Raw genomic sequence first — 25,668 nt, forward strand, 5'->3', positions numbered from 1 at the left:
AGTCACTTTTGCCTCAAGGAAGTGTTACTTCTAATCTATTCAAATAAAATTTGAATTATATTGTGCTAGATTCCAATGCAAGATGCCCCACATAGAAAGAAAAGTAGGTCAGTAAAAAAGATACAGGTCAAAATAATTAAATAACAAGTGTTAACAACTTTATTAACACAGTGAAAGAACCAGAAGAAATAACCCAAGTCATTCTTCATAAAGAGTATAAACAAGTATTTAAATGTAATTCTGTCCATGTTTGCCTGATTTGTGTGTATGTTAAGTATATCTGTAAGTGTGTGTCTTTAGCTTTTTTCTGCACACACCCCCATTGTGTTTTTTCCCTCGAGGGTAATATTAAAAATTATATTTTGTTATCTGAAACCAAATTGAAGGAAGGGAGCCGGGGTATGCAAATTCTCCTATAGTACTTTGAGAAGGAAGCCTGACTCCCATTGACTCTTCAGCTGAGGACATTTGCATGGGCGCGATTGGACAGGTTAAGGGCAGGTATTGTGATGGCTGGCCCCTTTGCAAAGCATTGTGTGCACAGGTTGGTTCATTTGAATGATTTTTAATGATGGCCCCTGGGCTTGAGATATCATCCCACCAGGCTTTCAAATCAAGTGTTGGGAAGGCCAAACATGTAATTGTCTGTGTGTCTAAGGCCTGCACTGGGGAAGGGCTGATCCCAAGTCAAATAGGTAGTGAAAGAGATCCTGTATGATTATGTGGTTAAATAAACCTACATGTTGACTAATTGCTTAAAATTGGTAATAAATGTATATTAGCATGCATAGGATTTCTACATTATTATAGTGATTGTAATTGAAATCCACCAATCATTATTCAGGAACATTACTTTTTGTAAGTATGTTAATGAATACATACTGTGTGTAAATAGTGAATCAAAATAAAAAAAAGTATTACCTTTTAATTTCACAGTTTGCCAATTTAAGCACCTCACACCACCTGGTAAAGACTTCCAAGGGTGTAGGTTTTGCATTTTCCCTGGGGGGTGAGTTCCTGTGAAAAACTCTTCCTATGATACCTGGTGCCCTTGGCAAATTATGTAAAGCATTACCTCATCCCCACTGCCAACTTTTGTGACCGACTTCACCCCTCACCCACTTGTACATAGACTTTGTCTTCTACAATTACACCAGGATTAATTTTTTCAGATTTACATGCTGTTGTTGACAGATTTGCAATCCTTTGCTTTCACTTGATTCTAAACCATTGCCATCCATTTGCTGACAACCATTTAGTGCATCTCCTAAATAAATGCTTGTAATTCAATTACAGATGAAATATGATGGATGCAAACTATGCAGTTTATTAGCCATTAAATAATATAATGTCTACATCATTTAAACAAAGCACCCATCCACTGATCCGCTCATTCTTCTAGCAATCTGTCCATCCATCTGTGTAAATCCCTCTAATCAGCCCAACATTAATTCTCTCATAAATCCCTCTCCCCCCGCCACTGATTCATTGATCAGAATTTCCGTGAACTCTGTGGCCACATCAGATTTGACCAGATAGTGCTTAGAAGACGTTCAAAGGAAACAAATGTTCAGATCCTGTGCAGAGGTGTGAAAAATCACACCTCAGCCTTGTTGCACCACAAATGCCTATTTAATTCACTTCCCAATTTGCATATGTAAAGAAAACAGGACTATTTAAAAAACAATAACAAACACACACAAACAAAAACAACAAACAACAAACAAGCATTTATTTGGCATCACACTGTACTAAATACTCAGAGTAAAGTTTTAGCTGTGTCTTGTTCACCATGTCTGTGTTTTTTGAACCGTAAATGGTTATGTCAAAGAAGGCCAATACAAGAGAAAAGCTGGATACACTATTTGAATTTTAATGTTGTTACTGTTTCATACACGACATTTCACTCAGGCAGTATGTTCCATTTCCATTACATATCAGGTGCTGTTTTCTGCTGTTGGTTTTTTGAATGTCCTAGAAACATTTTAGTGATGCAAAGGAAGAGTTCTCTCACTGTCACCTGTGTGACCCTGTAAAGTGAGCGTGTTTGTGTTTGTTTATTTGTATGTATGCGTGTGTTCCATGTGTGCATGTGCAGTTGTTTATTTTGACAAGATGTGCAACTAAGACTTCAAAATGCAGGAAGTGGAATTTTAGAGGGGAAACCTCCACCCACTTAGAGACACATGCACGCGCGGACACATACGCTCACTCTTCACCTAAGGTAAAACGTTGTGCACAATAAATAAAAAACTCCTTCATTATCCCCTCTCGATATGAATGATGCCCCTTCGGTTCTTACTAACCTCTGCCAATTAAAGCTGCTCTTCATCAAACTGCCAGTTGCAATATGAACCATTCATTGTGAGAAGGTCTTTACAATTACCTAAGCAGACGTCTTTCTTTATTCTGCTCTATTTTTAGATTGGGGAGACACGCCAAACCTCATATTTCATTTCACCGTACAGATGTGCAAGTGTATTCTTCACCTGCATCACCGGTATCAGATTATTGTCTGACATTTTCTTCTTCTTCTCTTTCATTGGCACACAGGCTACCGTAGATGAGCTCAGGACAACATAATGAATCAAAAACCACACATGCATACACCTGCACATATATTTGTGTGTGACTATAAAGTACATAGATATGCAAAGACCAAGTCACAGATAAACATGTGCACACACACATGCACTCACAGGGGTAAAAAAATATCTTATTTTTTCCCTTTTGTGGTAGACAGGCTATAAGTTTCTTGTGGTACAAAGGTAGTAGGAAAAAATGATGTCATTCATTGGGTGCGTGTGCTTGTGTGAGTGTGGGCTCAAATGGGTTTGTCTCTAACCATGGGGCATAACCTTTGACAACAAATGGTTTAGACATTCACACCCCAAGATCATAGGTGGGATTGAAAGTACGTATACTTTGTGCAGGCAGATGCTCTCATGTTCTTTAAGTGCACTGCTCTTGACCTGTTACACTGAAATATTTTTCTCAAGGTTGTGCAGAGAGGAAAAAGCTCTTAACCACTTTGCCATTTTCATCTGTGATATTGTGCTTCCTCTTTCGCATTAATAAGATATCATGATATGAATTTCAAGCTCACTCATAAAACACAACAGTGTTTGGGTATATGCAGGAGCATTCACTACCTATATCATCACCATAGTCATTATCTCCGTCATCATCATAAGAGTCACTGGATTTTCCTAGAAAAGGACTAATGACAGCTTTAACCCTTTCACTGTTCTTTTAGTTCAGGGATGATAAGGATATGTACCTTACCAGTATCCAGCGACTACTGAATTGTCCCTAGCAATAATTTTATCAAAACAATGAAATATAACCAATGTTTTCTGTGTGTGTGTAGGCTTTTTGGAACACAAAAGGTTAATAGAACTTGTTCTCTGCTGCAGCAGGTGAACAACAGACTTACTGTATGTGTGTTTTCAGCCAGTGTCATTTTCAAAGAATTTCTTTGTAAACACAAATCTGTTGTTTTAAACAGAAAAATTCCTATTTAACAGTTTGTTCATGTAAGGCCAAACGTTAAATTAGATTGTTAAAATGTGAAAACATAATTTATATTTATACATCATTTCATACAAGGCAGATTGAATAGGGAATTATTTTCTTTCTTGCAATTATTGCCAGCCTATATGGTTACCCTTCAGAAAGTGATGAAGCTGTAGCACCCATAAGTTAACATCTATTGTCGTCTTAAGATGTTCAAATATGCTGTGAAGAAGGTAGATGGTATAATTATAGGTTTATTTGTCACATTGCAACAGGTTGTAAAGTGTCTAGAAGTCTAGTGGTGCAGCAGGAGAAACTTATAAGGTCTATATCTCCTCCCAGCAGGCAGCTGGGTGAACAGGCTGTGGTTGGGTACTGTCATTTAGTAGCCTATATCCTTTGGTCCCTGCGCATCTTCTCTCTCTAAAACACCATTCCCTGCTCCTAGGAGGAAAAAACTTGCTACAAATTTACTCCTTTTTCTGTTAACCAGCCAAAAAAACAACTGTAGTGGGTTTTTTTTAGATCCAAGTGAACATAATCATTAGATCTCCATTCTCTATACTTATCTTACATCTCTTCCTGCTAAGACCCCTTATTATTTATTATAAAATTATACGGAATTGTTTGAAGTTTACTTCCCTCCTATTTCGATAAACTTGTATCCGTTCAACTGCTCATAATCAGCTCTGCAGACAGCAACTGACTGAAAGTCAGTTTCTCTCCGTCAGACAGGGCGCATATTCTGAAGCTTGTTGGGGAAATCTGATCTCAGGCCACAATAAAGAGACTGCAGCAGGAAGTTACGTCAGTCAAATAAAAAAATTGTATGTGAAAATAAGTTTTTAAAATTTATTTAAGTGACTAGATTGTTGAACGTCAATTAAGAGACACAAACACGGCAAAATCACTCTTGTTTTTTAGTTAAACTATTCCCGAAGTTGCAGAAACAAATCTGACCTGCCTGCTGCTGTAATCTCACGCAGCAGCAGCAGCAGCAGCTAAGCAGCAATGGCAACCGGGCAGTAGGGCAGTTATACATGTCACAAGAGCCTGTGAGCCGAAAAACATTTACACTGGGGCCGAGAGAAGACACATAAGCAACATGTCTCGACATAGAAATGTTCGAGGTTACAACTACGATGAAGGTAGATAACATTAACTACGCGCGGGTAACGGTTTAAGCGTCACGGCCAGGCCCGCTAAACTCGTTAGCGGCTAAGCTAAAGTTCATTGTTGATTGTAACGTTAGCTCTAGCGGCTAACGCTAGCTAGTTGGCAAGATAACGTTGTTGTCGTGTCACTTGGTACCTGGCACAAGATGAAATGCGTTATTCTACAAGTATCTACGTACATACCCAAACCTTTCGGCTAACGTTATAATTTTAAAAATCTATGTGATGTGTCTGTAACTACTAATGTAGGTAACGTTAATGTTTATGTTAACGAAAGTAGATGACAGCTACGTAAAGTTAGCTAGCTTGTTATCTTTGCCGTTTTATTTGCAAGAAATGATACAAAACTCGAATTCATTGTTGGATATGGTTTATTAACATCCCATTACCGTATTCACTTGTTAAACCTCCCATTTTGTGAAATCTAATGGTAAGAAAGTTAACTTAATTAACGTAACGTTACAGAAAGTTACCTGGCTTCCAATATAAAGTTACAGTTTGTAATGCATTCTGTAAAGTTGCTGACAAGGCAAAGTGACAGCTCTAACAAAAGACTCTTTCTCTTTACTACATCTGCATTTCTACACCTGAATGTGTGTGTAAAGCAGAGAAAGGCAAACCTTTTGAAGCTCAGTTACATTTTTTTCTAGACTTTGACGATGATGACATATATGGACAGTCTGTGGACGATGACTACTGCTGTATATCACCAGCAACAGGTTGGTATCAGTAAATGTTAATGGTATATCAGAAAGTGTGAATGTTTGCTGATTAATAGACAATTTTAATATACAAGAATTTTCTTTAACTTGTTTTTTTTCCAGTTAAAGAAAACAATCGCTACTTCCAAAAACATGAATAATTTTTAAAAGGTTTATTTTAATTTTCAATGAAGGATTGATCTGATTAAAAGACCACATAAATTATACACCATATACCACAAGATCTTTTTGGTTTATACAGCGAATCAGTTCATCTACTCACGTCAAGAGAGGCAAGTGCCAAAGGAGGAGCCTTTAGAGGAAGAATATGAAGATGAGGTTGTACCCTTGTCCCCTACCATCAGCGACAACCTTGATCCTCTTGATCAAGGTAACAAAATGAAATCCATGCAACGGGAAGCCAGTGAGAAATGACGGCGCTTCTGACTTACCTTTAATCTTTGTCTTTGAAAAATGTGCTAATTGGAGACAAAGACCGTGTTAAATTAGTGATTTTATTTTCATTTTCTTGATTTATTGTTGTTCTTGTATTCTGAATCACAAATACAGTGTGTGTCTAACGTGTGTGTTGTGCTCTGTAGCCAAGCTGTATTCCTGTCTGGACCATATGCGGACTGTGCTGGGAGATGCAGTGCCAGACTCAGTGCTGACCCAGGCAGCCATAAAATGTGGATTCGACCCACAGAGGGCACTGGATGCAGTTTTGTCTGAAGACACTAAGACAGTCCCACTTACCGGAAGTAAAAGTGAAGAGACGGCTTCGGTAGCAAGAGTTAGCTTGGAAAAAGCGCCGCTTCCACAAAGAACCAAACAAGAGGTCATTGCTGAGAAAGGTACGCCTGGACTGGATCAAATTTATTATAATTTTGTTGGTCAGGAATTGTCATCCTTGACTGGTCCACTGTAGTTACATATTAAGAGAATGGCTGATAGTGGCATTTGATAATTTAATTAATCTCTAGTTATTCGCAAAACAAAGCGCAGGATCTGAAACAGTTTTTATTTTGTTTTCAAAATTATTGATCTATTTCACTGTTCCTAGTTCATAATAGGGTTGGGTGATATATTAAAAATTTCCACAGGTGTGGGTGTGCGGCTCTAGTCTGATTAAAAACAAACAAAATATACTCTCAGAATGTCAAGGGAAATATTCTTACACCTAGTTTCCTTATTAAACAGATACAACCGTACACCTTCTGATTTCAAGTTTCTCTCTTTGACTGAACTAAGAAAAGCAAATTTTTTATGTTTATTTTGAATATATGTTAAAAGAAACAAGAAAATGCAATGAAATAAACAAATCAAAGTGATTAGAATAACAATAACAATAATAAATAAATTAATAATAGTTACAGCCGAAGACTTTTTAAACTCTTGTCAATGGCCATTACATATTCGAAAAGGCGTGGGAAGAAGAAAAAATACTTATTAACCCCCCCCCACCTACTTTGTTATACCCAAAAGCAATTCAAAATGTACAGCAATAAATGTACAAAAATAAATAAATAAAAGGAAAGAATAAATTTCAGCAACTCAGAAAAAAACTGTAACTCGTGGTAAAACGTTTCATTCAAACTCGACCGAAAAATACTATGGTTTGGTCTTAAGAAACCCTAAATTTATCCAGTTAGATGTGAGAGGTGTGGCTATAGACGCTGTTTTTCCCTGCTGGCTCCCTCTGCTGTTGCTAGTCTCTTTGTGCTACTGGTTTAGCTTGATGAACGAGACTCGCTGAGCAGAATATAAAAAAGAAAGTGAAAAGTTCACCGGTGTTGTGTACATGGAAGCTTCACAGCCAGGGGCATTTCATTGTTTATTTCAAAATTATGCAGATGTTTAAGAAATTGCCTTCTGTCTGTTCTTTTCCCTCTTGTTTATGGTATGACTCAACTGACTTCTGTTCTGTGGTCCTCCTGTCCCTCCTCTTTGACAACTGCACTTGGCTTTCGTAAGGTAAGGAGCCTGCTTGTCTGCTTCTCACACAGACATTACATCCAAGGCACATAAACCCCACACTGATGAGTGCAAGCATACACCATCACATGTGCAAGCGAATGCACCAAACTTGCGTGACCTCTTATCGCAACATAAGGCTGAGCCAGTGGTTAGCAGCTCTGAAAATCAAAATTGTATTCGTCAAAACGTTGGTCCTGGCATTAGTGCGACCGGTCTGGCACAGCTCATGTCTGAGCATGAGCAGAAGGTGTCAGGAGTAGATGACACAGTGCGAGGTTTGGATGTTCCCTCATTAAGTGCTCTCACCATTGGACCTAATTCACCTCCGTCCATTATATCCAATCAGAATAGTCTTTCTTTGGGAACTTTGGCATCTTTAAACATGTCTTCAGCATCTCACAGCTCCGCTCCCTCCCTGCTTTCAGTTTCACTCAGTAGTCTTTCGCTAAACATCCCCAAGACAACAACTGCAAGCTCTTCTCTGGCTGCTCCTCCTGGGTTCGGGAGTCTAAGTTCTGTCCTCCAAGGCAATCAACACTCAGTGGGAGTTGGGACTGGAGGCAAAGCCACAATGGCTGATCCGAAGGGAAGTTTGTCATTGGCTGATTTAATCCAGGAGCATTCAAACCGCAGCCCAACAACTATCAGTAACTGCTTCCCTACTCCCCAAAGCAGCAAAACCTCTGTGAAGTGCCAGGGGATAGCTGCACCAGCACAAATGCTCTCGTTGTCTGAGCTTGCTTCACAGCATCAAAACAGGAAAACACACGAACGACCAGAAAACACACTCCTCTTTTCTAAACGAGCTAAGATTATTCCTGCATGCTCCGGGACTGGGGCTGTCTCATTGTCTCAGCTTGCCCTGCAGCATCAAACCAACAGTTCCTTAACTTCCTTTGAACCCGTCAGCACTGAATCTCCAGCAGATGCTCTGAAACAACCACCTGGCATCTCTGAGCTGCCCGCTTTGTCACATTTGGCGTCTGAACACAAAAGCAAAACCTCAACCACCTCAAGTGGGTCACATTTCTCTGTAGCCTCGCTCCCTTCACCAGCAAAACCAGAGAGGGCTGGTGTGTTGGCAGAAAGTACTATAGAGGGTGCTACCAAGCACAAACTCGACCACAAACAATACCACCAAAACTCCAGGTCACCTAAGCTGAGGCAGACTATTGATTTGAGCGCACTCATCGCCCAGTCAGATGGAGCGGGCCCTCGTCACTTCGACCACGACCTCCCTTCACCGTCCTCCCAAGCTCCAGTTGTCTTGGGGCTGGGCTCTTCTGTTTTTGCACAACCATCAGTATTTGCCATTACTTTGTCGATTCAGAGCCACAGACAACCGAAGAGGAAGGGGAAAATAAGAGGGTTAAGGGCAGGTAGTGGTTACCAGGCCTTTCTCTGTAAATCGCAAGACAACATCAAAGAGCAGCAAACTCCACTCTCACCAATTATACCATTCCGCTTCAACACTCCGTCCCCCGACGACATTGTCCGTGCTAATCAGCAAAAAGCCTTCACCAGGTAGACAAGAGGAAATAAAAAGCACTTAATTCGGTTGCAACCAGATTGGGGAGATCTTTGTTGCCCTTGCTCCACCAAGTGAACTAAAGTCAAAGAGATACAGCACTCAGGGTCCTCAGTCTTTATGAACCTTTTTTAACTGTGTCCCACAATCAGTCATGTGGAGTACAGAAACGTTTTGGACCAACAGCATGACCGAATAACACACTCACTGCTGAACGCTGCTTAAAAACAGCTAAAAACAGTATTACTATAGCATTCATGTATTGCTTTATTTTATACAGGCAGACGATTCTTACGTTGCTACTACATGCAGAACAATGATGTTTAGGTCAAACAGGATCAAAGTCAGTCACACTGGCAGCTTGAAAATACTCGCAGCTATGTAAACGTACAGTATTTTTAACTTTTTTTCATCATTTACTGTAGTTAACATTTTTTCTACATTTTAAATTTGATTCTTATTTTTTGTATGCTAAGATGGCCATTGGCTTTTTAATTGACATGTTTGTATGAAAGTAAAGTAGTTTAATCTTAGCCAGGGAAAATTCAAAGTGTATCTCTTTTTGCATGGCCTCTTTTCTAGTTTCGAGCTGCATGAACCCTCAAAAGAGGAAAAAAGAGGTTGATTTTTTTGCAGGTGTGCTGCAGCTATTGGAATATGGATCAGTTAACCATTGTACTGGTTTACTGCTGCTTGTGTTTGAGATCATGGGGTAGACATTTTGGTTTAGAAGACACCTGGAGATTTTCCCATGAGGGAGAGAGAACGAACACACACACACACACGAGACAAATGAACACTTTTAATCTTTAATATTTGATAAGAGTTTACTATGAATGCAGGCACTGTGAATAAAGAGTGCAGAGAATGAGTACTTTCTTACAAGCTTTTAATATTACAATGTACAAATGAATTTGATTTATGCGGGGTGTGCCATCACACTCTGCTAGAGGTTAATTTGTCAATTTTGAAATAAAGATGACTGAGTATATGGACCCTGAATGCACCTGTGTCTGGACATTTTTCTCTGGTTGTGTGTGGGCGTGCTTTTTGTGAGTCTGAGTGTTAAAATACATCTTTTTAGGGTTGTTGTATTGAACTAATTCTCTGTTACCCTGTTAAAACAGTGCTCTTTTCCCTATTTGAAATCTGAGTATGCATGTTTGTAGTTAAGTCTATGCTTAAGAACGAACTATTGGTATTAATGTAATAATATTCACACGTTGAATAGAGGCCATGTCCATTTTGTGAAGTGAAAAGTTTTAGAAAGAAAACCCCTGCATTATGAATCTGGTGCAGTGTGTGCATTTTTTTTTTTTTTTTTTTTTTCAGGTTAGCCCAAAGTTTCTTAATGCTGTTCCAATTTCTAGTGTGAGTCATTGGTATTGATTTGAAGAATCTTGCGCTTAAAGAAATGAATGACTTAAGATTGGATAAGGACTGCTTCAAGGGTTGGTAGATAACATCATGTACGAAGAACTGTGAGGAGACCTGTTGTATATGCGGTCTTGTTGACCCTAAAAATGGGGAATATTCTTACTGTTGTCATCAGGCCCCTGGTCCATGTTGTAGGCATGAGACAGGGGAAGTTGATAAGGGCTGACATCAAACTTTCCTTACGGTTTAATCTTTTTTTTTTTTTTGCAGTATCTCATTATTGTCCTAAAGGTGAGAACTGTCTTTGAGTGAAGAGGTAGGGTTTGGGCTAGATGTGTGTGAACAGTTTACAGGTACAGAAAATGGAGTAAATGGACCCTCGGGGGGTCAAACAGACTGGTGAGCCTGAAGGAAATGATAGATAATAAAGGGCAGATAGAGGTAATAGTCATGTCAAACATTGCAAGTCTAACAGGTTTCCCGGTGTCAGCTTAATCCTGTGAGCATTATGATGTTTGGAAATAATTGGGCGTATTAGGGTTGTTGTGGTCTGTTTTGTAAGGGAAGATGTGATCGAAATGAGTGTTATTAACAACTGGGTTTGACCAGCAACAGTTTTGTCCTTTCCTCTTAAGGCGAGCCAGTGTGTGGGTTATGGCAGGAAGCTGCACTCTTGGAGAAAATGTCACCTCAAGCACACACCGACTCAGCACAGCAGCCGATCATCTTACACTGTCTGTGTGTGTGTGTGTGTGTGTGTGTGTGTGTGTGTGTGTGTGTGTGTCTTTTACACCACCTACGTAGGAAAATCTGATCATGTCTCTCAACTTTCACAGCTTTGTCTAAAGCTTTGACAGATCAAATCATATTGTGTCTTTACAGGCGCTGCATTTCTGCAAGGCGGAGATGTTGCACAAACATAGTTCTGTTGTGATGTGGTGCCAACACTGGAAAATACCATTTTACTCACAACAAGTGGTCAAAAGAAAAGCGGGTGAACATGGACTTGCATGCCATCAGTACTGCTGCTTTGTTGTGGTGCAACATGTTAACAGGAAAAAAAGGCTTAGAGTGAAATGTGAGTCTTTACTTAAATGGAAAAAGCTGCACTTCTTACAAGAAATGCAAGCGTTTACTTCCACAGTGGCTATAGGCAAATAAAAAGTCCTAAAAGTCCTCATAAAGCAGTGATGTGACAGTTTGCAGCAGGCATGCCCGGCGGTTTCAGAGAGCTTTCTGGTTCATTTATCGTATGCATTTTGTGGTAATGCTTGGATCAAAAACCCTCTGCTATGACAGCAATCATTTTATGTGCGAACGTATCAGTGGAGGTGCAGAAGCATCTTGTTTAGAGGGGTCATGATTCACCACATTGTAGAGTCTTCTTGAGTAACTATGGATGTTCTTAGGCATATTTGTACCGATCCATATACTAGAATTTACAGTTTTGCTGTTGCTTGCCAGATTTGGAAGTTAAGCATTTGTGATTTTTTTATCTCAAATTTTCACAAACATTCAGTGCTTGATGCAGCCGGGATGACCAGTATGATCATGACAGTATGATCATGACTCAGGTCATTTCAATTTTGCACAACAGACAGGCAACACTGCTATTCATATCCAGCTGCTTGACTAACATGCAGAACAGGAAAACAACTAAATTCACGGCATGGTCAGTTTGATTTGAGTGCCTAAAAGGAACCACATTGAATCAGAATCAAGTTTACTGCCAATTAGGTTTGCACATACAAGGAATTATCCTTGCTATATTGGTGCCTTACAAGATATGTAGAAAATATAAAGAAAGATGATCCTCTACGCTCCACACATAGTATTTTTGGCTATCTTGCCTCTATTGAGTATTATAAGTCTTTCAGAGACGCAAACTGAAAATTACCTTCACATTATGATTACCATGCCGGTCTGTTACCATACAGACAGCTTTTCTTTGAGAGCTCAAGCATTAATCTTTATTATTGCGTCTAGAAACTTCAGATGTGCTGTTTTGATGTTCGTCACTCAAAAAATTGGCCACCACTGGACTGGACTCTGTGACTAAGTTAAGCAGGAGAGCACAGAATGGAAAGTGAATGCACCACAGAGTGTCACTTAAAATAGTTTCTAGAATGTTAATAGGTCTGTTATTTTGTTAAACTGCAACTGTGCGTTGACATTATGGTTATCAAGCTGTTATGAAATCTGCCTGTAAACAGTAGTTGAGACTTCTCAGGTGGTTGGTATGACTCAAGGTTGACTGTCTGCTGACTAGGTAGGTGTAGAAGACGAGGAGGTATTTTTTATATATGTGATACTCTGAAATGTTTGAGTGGTGGTACCGACTGTGTGTGTGACTCATTTTGAAAGTGGTCAAATGGGTCTCACTCAGAGCTCTTCCCTCAGCCAGCGGTCCCATTTCCTTTCATAGTCATTTCATTCATATTTTCATCGACTTTTCAAGCGTGAATGAAGTTTAGCTGTTAGTTTGGTTCCCTGGTATATACATTCATTTTGAACAGACGTAGGCTAACGTGTGCAAGTGAGGTTGTAATTCCAAACATACTGTGACTTCATTCCCTCTGGTGGAAATCAGCATATGTAGCCTAGACTGAAAGTTTAAATTGATCAAATATAACCCCCCCCCCCCCCAACACTTTCCCCCACGGTAGGATGCCTTTTTAAAGTTTTGAGTTGAACATAATTCTCGTCTTTCACAGCCTTTAGCGGCCTCAAGTGGTGGGGAGCCTCATTATCAAAATTATTTCCAGAATTCTCAGTTTTTTTTAAAGTTGTTTTTTTATTTATACAGTTTAAAGTTACAGGGGCAGTGCACATTTAATAAACCGTAAGTGTGCCACTTTAGCGAGCTTGGCTAATGTTTGACTGTATTCCCCAGTCAGGTGTTTTTACTGTGATGACCCTCAAAGCAGTTCATAAAATATTCTGCTATAACATCCTTGGGTACGTGTTGTGCTTTCCTGAAATTCAGAGGATGGCACGGTGTGTACTTGATGCTATCAGACATGGACAAAGAACATAGACATTATCAGTTAAAACACCTAATGCAGGGAATTCAGTATCAAGGTATAGCATCCTACTCCATCCTGCATCCTCTCTTTCTTTTTTTTTTTTGGTCTTTTAGTCTGACTTGCGCAACTACCTTGCCCTGCAAGGTTGTCAGTGACCCCATCACCAACCCTTGTTATTTAACATTTGCTTGCATACTCGTGTGTATTTGGATGGGGGTTGATATTTGCATATCCTGGGCGGACTCCTCTGATCCTGTGCTCAGTTGGGCCCTCAGGCCAAGGTGTACAGATGACTCACTTGCTCTTAGTCTGCAAGGGTCCCATATATTAGAGAAATCCTGGATGGGAGGACGCCAGCTGTTTACCTGCCAGTCCAAACAGTGTAAAGAGATCCTGCTCCAAGCCTGATTGCACTGTATAGTTGTTCTCAGGCTGCCTTCCTGTTAAGGCTGTCCTGAGGCCAACCCAAGAAAATGATCTGGCATGGCAGTTGTTTGCAAAGGTGTTACAGCCTTTTGACAGAGCAACTTGTCCGGTAGTTAACAAGGTGGTTGTTCATTGTTTAAGACCTTGGGAGTGTTATGTAGGGTGCGCCTGTCTGTTGAACCCCAGGTTAAAATATAGAGGTGAAGTACTGTGTAGGATGTGTAGGTTTTATGTTGTAGCTTATTTCATAAATGCAGTTTAAACAGGTGATCCTAATGCCCTTATTAGATTTAATATGATCTAATGAGATCATTTGTTTTACAGCTGATGTTCCTTGTAAGTGAATTGCAAGCTGGCAAGCTGTTGTCCTGTTTGACACAGGTGGTAGAAACCTCCATGTCACTGTATGGACAAGAAAAGCCCCCAGCTGCAGGAAGAACCTAAATTCCCCAGTGAGTACTTTTTCTCATGTTGCTGCCTACTGCACGACAGATCACACCGTGATGATGCAGACTTCAGCAATGACAGTGGTGTTAAACATCTAGAACTGTTTTTAGGTGCCTTTTCTGCATGGGCCCAACTATTACAAGTACGGGTCGTTGTCTGAACTTTCTGTGTAAAAATACATTTATCTGTCCTCATTTTTATGTGCAGCTAGCAGTTTTAATAAGCTATAACATTTTCTTTTTAAAAATGAGAATATCTTCGAAGCAGCTTTGCCTCGGTTGTCCATGTTTTCCAACTTTTGAGCATGTAAATGCCATTACTTAAAAAAAAAAGAAAAAAAAAGAAGCATCTTCAGGTGTGGTGAGCAGCCTCAGTTGTGTATCAGTGTTTCAGAATGAAAGGGGCTTTTTCTCTATTGCAGAGCGAGTCATTCAGAGAAAGCTTGGTTGGAGAAAGTCCATTAATAATTCTGTTGAATCACACCTCCTCTCCCCTCATTTTCCTTCAGGGTATTTTTTTTATGATGAATAAACTGTGTTTTTAAAAAACAAAAAGATTAATAAACTGAATGAAGCATTGCATGAAGGAGCCACATAAGGGATTAGTATGCTTGCTAAAATGCATGCTATAAGATGAAGACTGAACGGACAAGCATTAAAAGGGAACAAACCTCTGTATAGTATTTTGTTTTTTTGGCTGATGAAGGTCCTAGGACTAAAATGAAATAAAATCAGTGAGGACAGCGGGTGGGAGTTTGTCCTGTTTTGATACTAACCAAAAATATAATCTACAGAAATGACATTTTATGACCAACATCACTTTTCCAAGTTGTAAAAAATGGGAGATATGTATTTTGTGGAGGTCTTTATGCAAGTTTCCTTTAATCAGGGGTGTGTGTGCGCGCGCGTGTGTGCGCGTGTGAGAGAGAGAGAGAGTAAGTGAGTGAGTGATAATACACACATTCACCTCCTGCCCTGTACTTTGCTGAGGTGACACATTTTCAAGAGATTCATTCTGTGAAATGCTGTGTCACACTGCTCTATTTACGTGGAGACAGGAGGCAACGGCCACTTCTGAAATTAACCCTCTCTGAGCCAGGATGTCACTGCCACACACATTCACACAAAGACACACACAGGGTGCAGTAGGCTTGGCTGTGCACCCCAGTCTAAATGAATCACTAGCGGGTTGATATGACTGGGACTGGTGGCCATTTGGGACTGGGATGACAAAGCAATGACCTCAGCAAGTCTCGCTCCTGCAGAATATGAACTACCAATCAGATAGGTGGAGGCTCAACTGATTGCATCATATGCTTACACTAGAGAATATATTCTTTATATGCCAGGAAGACACACAGCTATGACCAGGACAGTAGCTGTAATTGTAGTAATATCCTCTGGATCAACACCACAGTGGTTTTCATTGCTGAAGAAGCTATGTTGGTGTTTTATTACGTTACCGTGTATTTTATGTTACTATTTTGCACATGCATGTGTTGGAAATTAGTCATTTTGAAAAGGGAAAAACCCATTAAGACATTTTTCTGATGTTGTGGAGATGCATAATGCACTATTATCAACAACTCCATGTCTAGAGCTAGGAAAGCAGAAGAAGCAGAAACCAGAAGATGAAATCCCATGTGTAGACAAATGCTAAATCTTCGGCCAATACGCTGACTGTCAACTATCAAGTGACCTCTGAAAATGGGTGTGTAAATGTTTATATCGCCTTCATACAATAATCACGGGCTTTACTGAGGATCAATAAATGTATCTGGAAAATGTAGTGGGAGAAATTTTTTAGTTTCACCCTGGTTATGAGAGATGGTTTGTGGCTGTTCTGATCTAATACAGATAAGCTGTGCCCTTTTTTAAATAGAAAAAAAAATGCAATATGCTCCTCGTGTAGTAGGCGTTGGCCACAGTGAGTCATGATTACCTTTTTGTGAAAGTGTGCAATTTTGTTCCTCTGTTCCCTTTTAGCTAAAAGCAGAGATGTGTCTCACAATAAACTGGACTCTGAAGTGGTACCGAAAGTGGCCCGCATGACCGTCTCTGGCAAGAAGCAGACCATGGGCTTCGATGTTCCCAGGTATCTAACACACCTCTGTACACAAATACACATTGTTCTCATAAAACGGTACAAAAGAAATAACCTGTGATGAGATGCCCCCCTCTCTTTATATTGGAAATAATTGAATCTTTGGCAAAATAGTATTTTTATTTAAAATGACAGGTTAGTAGGAAGGACTATAAATTTAAATGAGCTGTTGATGAGCATTCCTGACACTTCAACCTGAGTGGGTGTTTATGAATACATCAGTGCTGCTAATGAATTTAGAAGCTGCATGCTGGCATCATTATCAGCAAAGAGAATCCACGTTTCAACTGGGTTAAAACGCATCCACATCTCTCTCCTCAGCATAGGGGAGAACGGCGTAGTCACTGCTTCAGTACGTCGAGGTGGCAGCCCTGAAAACACAGCCGCAGCCCCTACCTCAGATGCCATGTCCAAACGTCCCGAGACTCCATCCAAAGGGTCAAATGGAGAAGAGGCCCCCACAGTTCCCACACCAGGCCGCTCCTCTGGAAAGGCCCGGCAGGCAATCAATATCAAAGCTGAGCTGGAGAAGAGGCAGGGTGGCAAACCTCTGTTAAATTTGGTGGTTATAGGTAGGAAGGAAATATGCAAAACCACTCATAAACCACCACTAAAACCACTCATCACATAAACTGTTATTTCAGTTCATTGCACATTAAGGGATTAACACAATTACAAGGGTAAAGTTCTGCAAAACACAATTGAATGCAATTATGTCCACTTCCATCTTCATACAACAATTACTTACTTGCATACTATCCTTCAGTGCACACATTGTTCTAACAGTTAAACACACAGAGGAAGTACTGCTTCATTTGTTAAGCAATATACAGTATTACTGTAACATTTTCAGACTGGTCATTAAAAAGCTGGATACTAAAGTGGGGAAAGATCAGCATTCGTTTTAGTCACAACATTTTTTATTGTTGGGGATTTTACACAATTAGAAATACAGTATCAAAATACCCACACGTTGCAACACACAGCGGTTGTTGGAAGAAAAGAAAAAAAAAACAGTTCCAGTTTTTTTCTGCCACATCCTTGAATTCGCAAATGTACACAGTATGTTCCTCATACACATGTCTGGCTTTTCTGTAACGCTGGGCAGTTGCTTTTAATTTTCAGTCTGCCTGTTTTGTGCACATTTTCTAAGTTAAATAGTCGTAAATGAGTCGACCTGCAGATCAGTGCAGTTGCTCATCATATTTTTTTTCATTCTTAGTTTCACCAGAAAAAGTGACTTGGTAGTTTCAGAAGTGCAGATGATTCTAGTTTCTCACAGCCTGTGAAACCTTTCGTGTTACCACGGTCCCCTCCCTTCCCCCTCTCACTCACCATCCTTGTTCCCATTTCTGTCTGTCTCCCTCCTCTTGTGCAATGCCACATCTTTTTCTCCCACTTTGCCTTATCTTATCTTCTCTCTTTCCCCTGCATATCTTATCACTCTTGTTACATTCTTCCTGTCTTTCTGTCTATCCTCACCCTCCCCTCCATCCCTCCCTGGTGTCTTCTGTCACTCCCAGCCCCCCATGAGCCCCTTTTTTTCAGTTTCTGTTTCTTTTCTTTCTACATCCTTAACGCCTTGGCATCATTACGTTATTCTTCTCTGCAGGCCATGTGGATGCAGGTAAAAGCACACTGATGGGCCACCTTCTTTATCTGCTGGGCAATGTCAACAAGCGCACCATGCACAAATATGAGCAGGAATCAAAGAAGGCGGGAAAGGCCTCCTTCGCTTATGCTTGGGTCCTGGATGAAACTGGCGAGGAGAGGGACAGGTACATTTTGAGCGTGAAGCATCACACAAACATGAAATGTCTCTGTTGTCCCCCCCTTCATGTATGGGACAGGGGTCAGGTTTGGTAACAAATGTACATAGAAGGACCAGATCTTCCCTACACTAGTTTTGCTGATAAGTGTCATCACTGATAGTGCACCTTAGACATGTGAAATATGTTCCTGTCCCCCCCCCTTCTGTTGTTGTTACCGGAGTGAAACGGAAGCGAAGTACGCCAGAAACAGAAAGTGACTCGGGCCGGCAATCCATATTCACTTATCAGTACCTTCTGAATCAAATGTGTAATGCTGACTGAGAGCCACGCCCCACTAGAAGACGTTGCTCTTTCGCTGAAATTGACTTTAGGCTTTAAATCTACCCTCCCTTATATGGCAGTCACACATAGTTTTGTACTTGTACATAAATTATTGTACACATTTGCAGATGCATTTTTTTGAACTCGGTCAAATGGTTATAAAAAAGAAATCCTCTGATTTATTTGCTCCAGAGGTGTGACAATGGATGTGGGCATGACCAAATTTGAGACAAACTCTAAGGTGGTGACCCTGATGGATGCGCCAGGACACAAAGACTTCATCCCCAACATGATCACAGGAGCTGCACAGGTATACAGTGTAGAAGTGTTCAAGCAGTGAAGGAGGAGATATCTCCAGGTATTAAAGTATGTACCTCCTAATGTTGCTGTTACAGGTGTGAGGAACAGTCTGAGTGTGTATCTATGTTGAAAAGTACAATAATGGTGCAGGACCAGTTCAATCTGGTTTAAGTCAAAATATTCTTTTTGAAAACATTACGTTTTTAGTGAGCATTTTATTTTACTTTTTGTTCCCCAGGGTGGATGATCCCATGTGTTACAATAACACAAAACAGATGAACAGGATGCAGATGAATAGATTAAAAACATGTATGTTAAATACTGTTTAATGAAACACAATGTTTATAATGCTAGTGAAAGACTATTGGGGCAGTTCTTCCAATATTCCACAGCAAGTGTAGAGTACATGTATGGAAGAGGTGACTTATAAATATAATGTAGTATAGGAAAGGATGATATGGACAAAATCCAGCTTATGTTCTTGATGCACATTATTCTTGATCTTCACCTAAGATGTTCCTGCAGCCTTCCACCTGATCGCAAATGGGGAATTCTGTTTACTGAGATACATCATTTGCATAGAAACGCACATGAAGAATCAATTGAAAAGCTGTTCATGGATAATATAAGCAGACTGGAATAACTGTATTTGGGTAATCCAGCTAATTAAATACGTGACATATAAAAGTACTGCAATACATTGATACAAAAATCCAATATTGCCATAAAGCAGTCCTGCTTGATTTACCACATGGCTTTGTAAAATCTCAGTTTATGTTTGAAAGAAAGTTCCTCTATCAGTGCACATTGTTATATTGTGCATCTCTGATAAATATTGATTGTATACAATTAGTACAAAAATATTAAGATTCTTCCAGTACCTCTGAAGTTAGGTATATTTGTGGCTTAACCATTTATGATGATCACGGTGAAAGCTTTTTCTCCTTTTTCCTTTGCAAACCTCCGCTTGATCAAAATGGTTTCTCTCCCTCCTTCAGTATGCCACACCTGTCAGCATGATTTGAAATAGCTTTCGTGGTTTTGGGTGTTGGTGTCGCATGGTGTTTTTGCAGGCATGGGTGTGCTTGTCTGTGTCTGTTTTGAGGCATTAATGTAATTTCTCTTTTTGCCAAATGACTGTCCTCACGTTCAGTCTCATCGTGTAGTGACTAAGGGGTTTCTGTTTTTACACAAATGAAGGTATCAGAAAGTCACATACTCAGACGCTCAAGATGATGTTTTCACAGCCTGAAATTATCTCCAGTATAGCATGCGTTTAATTAATTTAGAACAAAAAATTGCAATATTTAACTGTACTGCCTATATGAAATATTTGACTGTTGTTTGCTTTCTAGTACTTAATACAAGTTAAAATATCCATAATTGAAGAGCAGCAAATGAGTTCATCTCTTGTCTCCATCTAGATTGTTGAGCACATGTACTGATGAAATTAATATTTTGTAGAGAAAGTCACTTGATTGTTCCAATAAACCTTTATTGGAACATCAGCAGTAAATTGTGAGCATCGTTAGTCTTGTGTCACACTGGCTTTAAGCTCTAACTACAGTTTGTCTTTTTAGGTTATTTTACGTTCTGTATCAGCCTCTGTGCAGGACCTGAGCATAAGACATTAAGATATCTAATTTGATGGTTTGATAGGGCTGGAAAAGTATTTCTAACATTACAGACACTATTGTCAAGCCTCATTTTACATGTACGTGTGTTTAAAACAGAATCCACCTGTTAAAATACCCGGTGAGTTGAGTTTTTGTTTGATTTTTGAAAGCACGTGCTTCCGATGCCTCAGCAGAAACGGATGCACGTGGATCTAATCTTTCCCCTCGGGTTCTCTCTCCCAGGCCGATGTGGCGGTGCTTGTGGTGGATGCCAGCCGAGGAGAATTTGAGGCAGGCTTCGAGGCGGGCGGTCAGACCAGAGAGCATGCCCTGTTGGTGCGTTCGCTTGGTGTCACTCAGCTGGCTGTAGCTGTCAACAAGATGGACCAGGTCAGACCTGCTACACATTACTGACACAGGATGCACTAAAAGACTAAAATATGCTGGAGAATTAATTAAAATGGTGAAATAAAAAAATGATCTCCTTGAAATGATCCAAGTAATACTCACAAACACATTTTAGGAAAAAAGAAAAAACAGTTTAGCAAGCAGCAGAATTTTGTGTTGGCTGCCTTACACTTCACAGATGTTGGACTGCAATTAAAATGGACCTTTTTTAGTGGTTAGTTCCAGACTTTAACACTTCTAAACGTTTCTGTCTGGAGAGACGAAGGCCTTGCGGAGCTTTGTGTGTGATTGATTGTATTTTCATGTTTTGTTTCCTATAATCACTGGCATGTTGTGTCATGTTGTGAATGTGGTAACATTTCCATTTCAAAGCCATGCTGAAGAGGAAACTTTCTGTGTATTTTTCCTTTTTGCTTTGTGTGTGTATATAATTCAGGTGAACTGGCAACAAGAGCGTTTCCAAGAAATAATTTCCAAACTGGGCCATTTTCTCAAGCAGGCCGGATTTAAGGTGAGTTTCCACTGATAACTTCTTGACATCTTGGGATTATCAAGTCTTTACTGGCAGCAGTATATTGACTGTCATTTTATATATTTGGCTAAGAAGAAGTATTTGCTGGTTTTCTTTGCGGTTGTTTGACCCGGTATTTTTGTTCAGGATTCTGATGTTTTTTACATCCCCACGAGCGGCCTGTCAGGAGAGAACCTCGTCACCAGAAGTTCAGTGTCGCAGCTTACCTCGTGGTTCTTTGGCCCCAGCCTGCTGGAGCAGATTGGTAATGCACCTTGGCAGGGTTCGATCTGCCCAAAGTGTTTACTTCCCTTTGACTCTTAGACATAGGTTTCTCTGAGGGAAAGTAAAAAAATATAAAAGCTGCAGAGTGCATTTCTGCCCTTTTTTCCATCATGGGTCTCTTGCAACTGCGTGAACAAGCATGAATGTCATTTGTTAAGTTTTTTTGTGCAAGGTGATTGCACTGCATTAAATGGCCGCCTGTAGTAATCCTACTTGAAATGCTTCTACAGTTAAGTAAAAAAAAAAGAAAAAAAGCAAGTGATCACTTCAAGAGAGTTCCTGGAACACATTAAAAGCCAAAACAAATGCAGCCAACAACTTTTTCCGTGTTTTTTTTTAAGTGGTACTGTAGGCATAAGTAGATTAAGTACATCTTAAGTCAACTAACCAAAATATATTAGCCCCCCTACCCCTGTTTGAGAAATGACTCTAAAACCTTTGTAGTTTCTTCAGTCACAGAGAATCACAGTTGTGATCACCTTAAATTCATTCAGTTATGTGGTGGCAACTTTGCACTGTGAAAGTGTGCACCAGAAAATTAATAATTCACTTCTTTGCTGTCTTGCCTTTTTGTATGCTCAATTTGTTCCAATCAGATTGCATTTTTGTTTCAGAGCTGCTGCAGCCGTATATTGCTATAACTGTAGCGTAAGCAATATACTGAGCATACGAGTGGAGAAGGTGGTTATGCTCCTGGAGTGGTTTGAGATGTTTTTACGAATGCTATTAATGCTAGCCACCGGGAAAGCCTACAGGGGGGCTGGTGAATGTATGTTACGTAGCGCACAAATTCTGAGTGGAATATTGCTTTAGAATTACTCACGGCAGCACCGAATGATTTGTGGATGAATAAGAGGGAAGTGATTTCTAGTTTCTTCACCGTTTTGTGACATTAGTCACAAGTGCTGATCAACCGAACTAATGGCCATTATTCATCCAGTACCAGAGAAAATTATTCATCTCCACTGGACATCCCGGTTTCTCATTGTTTTCTTCCTCTTTTTTTTATTTTTTATTTTGGTTTGTCTTTTCCCATCTCTGCTAAAGATGCCTTCAAAGCTCCTCAGAGGTCTGTAGAGAAACCTTTCAGACTGTGCGTCTCAGATGTATTCAAAGGTAAAGTCACGACACATACATACTTTCAAACTGCATATTTTGTTCACATGACTTTTCATTTCTCTTTTTCTAAATGAAAAGACTGCTGATGTTGCATTTTCTCTTCACAGACCAGGGTTCAGGCTTCTGTGTTACTGGGAAAATAGAGGCTGGTTATATTCAGACAGGAGACAGAATACTGGCTATGCCCCCCAATGAAACGTGTACTGTCAAAGGTAAGCGCTGGTGTGTCTTTGCTGCAGTCTAGCATTGTGTCCTACGGAATATTTTCTCTTGATAGATGGCACTAAGAAAAGACACAGAGATTCCCCTATTATAAAATGATCATGAGAGCAGTTTAAAAAGTCTCATCAAAGCTCCATTATTATTACACTATTGTTCTTGTTTCAGCGTCCAGACAATACATTACTGTAACTTTAAGGGGCAAGTCTTTTCAGCATGTAATAGCAACAATGAGTAGTATGCTCAAAAGAAGAGATTAACAAAAGGAAAATACACAATGCAAATTAATTCAAAATGTTGCCCTAAAGATGTCAGATCATACATTATTAGAAAGTTACTTTCTCTGGCAGAATTCTTGTTGAGTGAATAGAATGTCAGCTTCAAACACACCTGCAGGATCTGAGCCATAGACTATATCTGATCGCGCCTTTTTTGAATGTGGATGACTAGCGAGTGAGTGGTGATCAACACTGCCATCCTGTGGCAGTTGGGTGACAAAACACTAGTGTCTGTCTACTGCAGGTATTACTCTACATGACGAGGCTCTGGACTGGGCTGCAGCCGGAGACCATGTCAGCCTGACTGTCACCGGCATGGACATCATCAAGATCAAGTAAACAAAACTTTTGCGACTTATTATTTACTATAAGTACGGAGGTCTGTTTTGCTGTCACCGTCTTCACTGGTGATGTCTGTTGTATATGTTTGGATTGTGAACGTTCGGCTGTATTTAGCGATAACTGCTTCCTTCCAGTGTGGGCTGTGTGTTCTGTGAGCCTAAGGAGCCAATTCGAGTCTGTACTCGATTCAGAGCCCGAATCCTTCTCTTCAATATCGAGGTCCCCATCACACAAGGCTTCCCAGTAAGGGCAAGCACATACACACTCACACATACACTTACTACCAAGTTTTTAAAAAAATATTAATTGCACATGTGTGCTGGATGCACATGCTCTGTTTCATTCTATATGCATGTTCGTTCATTGTTTGTTTGTGTAGATCTTGCTGCATTACCAAACAGTCAGTGAGCCTGCAACCATTAGGAAACTGATCAGTGTTCTACACAAGAGCAGCGGTGAGGTCCTCAAGAAGAAACCAAAGTGAGTGTTGGTGGGATGCAGTTTTCATTATAAATATGAAGTAGACATAAGTATTTACCTTACTGTTCTCCAGTCATAAAGAGATGGTCTGTGGGTATTTCCTAATTAAATTGAATGTGTAGCGCTGAAGTGTACAGCTAATTTAATTTTTCGTAAGTGCTCCATATTACTTTCTATCTAAATGATATAATGCTAGAAAATCAAATTCTTGTTAGAACATTAAAATCCAGGTTCTCTGTTCCTGTTAAGGTGTTTGAGTAAGGGTATGAATGCCATCGTGGAGATCCAGACCCAGAGGCCTGTGGCATTAGAGCTGTACAAGGACTACAAGGAACTGGGCCGCTTCATGCTACGATATGTCGGCTCCACCATTGCTGCAGGGGTCGTCACTGAGGTAAAGTGCAACCCACTTTAGGACAAAGTCAAAGCAACATATTGATTGCATATTCTTGCATGTAAACAGGTGGATGTTTGAAACTACTATCCTGTTGTTGAAGTGGACCAATCTACTTTATATATCTTTTATATCTCAGGATTTAGGCCTGTAAGAAGTAATTAATATTGAAATTCAATCCTGTGGAAGAGCTATCTTTTGAGATGAAATCAACTTTTTACCCCTCTTTGATAAAGTGTCCTTTTTCCTCCCTGCAGATCAAAGGATGATGAGCATATCCATTGGTACAATGCCAGTCAGACCTTGGATCTGGAGACTGCATGCAGCCAGAGACGAAGTGCAATTCCTCAGGAGATGTCACGCATGGACTCAGAGCGTCACATTCATCCATCCATCCATCTCTCTATCCAGCGCTACAGTTGCTGCTTCACCTGACAGCTCTGATCAACACTAAACTGCACAGATAACAACCATGTAGCAAGATGCTGAGTAGCCTCCTCCATCAAACAGGCACATTACCCAGCTACCTTAACACTTCCCCCACCTGTATGTCCATCCGTCTGTTAGTAAAAACCTGTTGCTCTCAAGTAACTGTTTGATCAAGCCAAATCAATAATACAATCAAACTCTGAAATACAATCCTACCATGCTGAGGTTTCCACAGTCATTCATTTTACTTGGAGGAGCTACGGCTGATCAGAAGAATCGTGGTGTGGCGGCCAGTGCAGATAGTTTAACTGGAGTTGTTTACAAATGAGCTGTGGTGTAATGACATTTATTTTAAATTGAGACAGAAATGAAAGACTAAGATGTAATGTCACGCAGCAAAGGTAAAACATTTGATATTTTTAATAAGTATATTTTGCATCTTAAATTACATAGCTGACAGGACAAGGTCCACTCTTACTAAGGTAGAGTAGTGTCTGGGAAAAAAAAAGGGAAACTTTTATTGATGGTAACAAAAGATACATTACTTGAAATGCTTCTACAGTTAAGCACAACATTGCTTTTTAAAGTGCCGATCTGAATCAAAGACTCAGCTAAGTGGAGGAGGAGGAGAGTTGAAGGAGCTGTGTTTCTGTTTCTCCATGTATTAAATTGGACTAGATGGTTGATGATGGTGTGAAGGAAGATGATGTGAAATGAACATGACATAAGTAATACGTGGTGGAGTTTTGATTTCACTGTCTCTACCTGTCCAACTGAAAACAAACTCCTTGCAACAGCTTTATGGCATTAAGTATGTGAAAATGAGCATCCTGAACGCCAGCACACTGGCATCAAAGTGTGAAAGAAAAGCTGTTTGGTTTTTTCCCTATCTGTCGAAGGACATATTTAAAAGTTAGT

At 40.0% G+C, this 25,668-nt stretch overlaps 1 protein-coding gene across 3 annotated transcripts; it reads left to right on the top strand.

Annotated features, from left to right (window-relative positions):
• The first annotated feature begins 4,463 nt into the window (after positions 1 to 4,463).
• Positions 4,464 to 25,484, top strand: hbs1l (HBS1-like translational GTPase). 3 transcript variants are annotated; one of them, XM_038726959.1, is made up of 18 exons: positions 4,484 to 4,664; positions 5,342 to 5,410; positions 5,655 to 5,783; positions 5,995 to 6,246; positions 16,159 to 16,267; positions 16,598 to 16,848; positions 17,889 to 18,054; positions 18,562 to 18,679; positions 20,529 to 20,675; positions 21,130 to 21,204; positions 21,352 to 21,469; positions 22,537 to 22,605; positions 22,716 to 22,820; positions 23,350 to 23,440; positions 23,582 to 23,690; positions 23,827 to 23,927; positions 24,177 to 24,321; positions 24,579 to 25,484. In XM_038726959.1, the coding sequence occupies exons 1-18, from the start codon at positions 4,622 to 4,624 to the stop codon at positions 24,588 to 24,590; spliced, it is 2,109 nt and encodes a 702-aa protein (XP_038582887.1). In that variant the 5' UTR covers positions 4,484 to 4,621; the 3' UTR covers positions 24,591 to 25,484. The 3 variants fall into 3 exon arrangements, with proteins under 3 accessions (XP_038582888.1, XP_038582887.1, XP_038582889.1); XM_038726961.1 differs by lacking the exons at positions 4,484 to 4,664; positions 5,342 to 5,410; positions 5,655 to 5,783; positions 5,995 to 6,246 and adding an exon at positions 15,799 to 15,883; XM_038726960.1 differs by lacking the exons at positions 16,159 to 16,267; positions 16,598 to 16,848; positions 17,889 to 18,054; ... (9 more) ...; positions 24,177 to 24,321; positions 24,579 to 25,484 and adding an exon at positions 7,372 to 9,899 and having other exon boundaries at positions 4,464 to 4,664.
• Positions 25,485 to 25,668: the final 184 nt, after the last annotated feature.

This window comes from Micropterus salmoides, unplaced genomic scaffold (genome assembly GCF_014851395.1).
Source record: "Micropterus salmoides isolate LMB-PRFRI ecotype aquatic unplaced genomic scaffold, ASM1485139v1 Ms_hic_scaffold_18, whole genome shotgun sequence".
NCBI lineage: Eukaryota > Metazoa > Chordata > Actinopteri > Centrarchiformes > Centrarchidae > Micropterus > Micropterus salmoides.

What these genes read in the sequence shown, in the direction of transcription:
- hbs1l (XM_038726959.1), top strand. Translation starts at nt 4,622, where the DNA reads ATGTCTCGACATAGAAATGTTCGAGGTTACAACTACGATGAAG. An exon ending in AGGTTACAACTACGATGAAG is followed by an intron (nt 4,665 to 5,341) that starts GTAGATAACATT and finishes ATTTTTTTCTAG; the next exon opens with ACTTTGACGATGATGACATA. An exon ending in TGATCACAGGAGCTGCACAG is followed by an intron (nt 18,680 to 20,528) that starts GTATACAGTGTA and finishes TCTCTCTCCCAG; the next exon opens with GCCGATGTGGCGGTGCTTGT.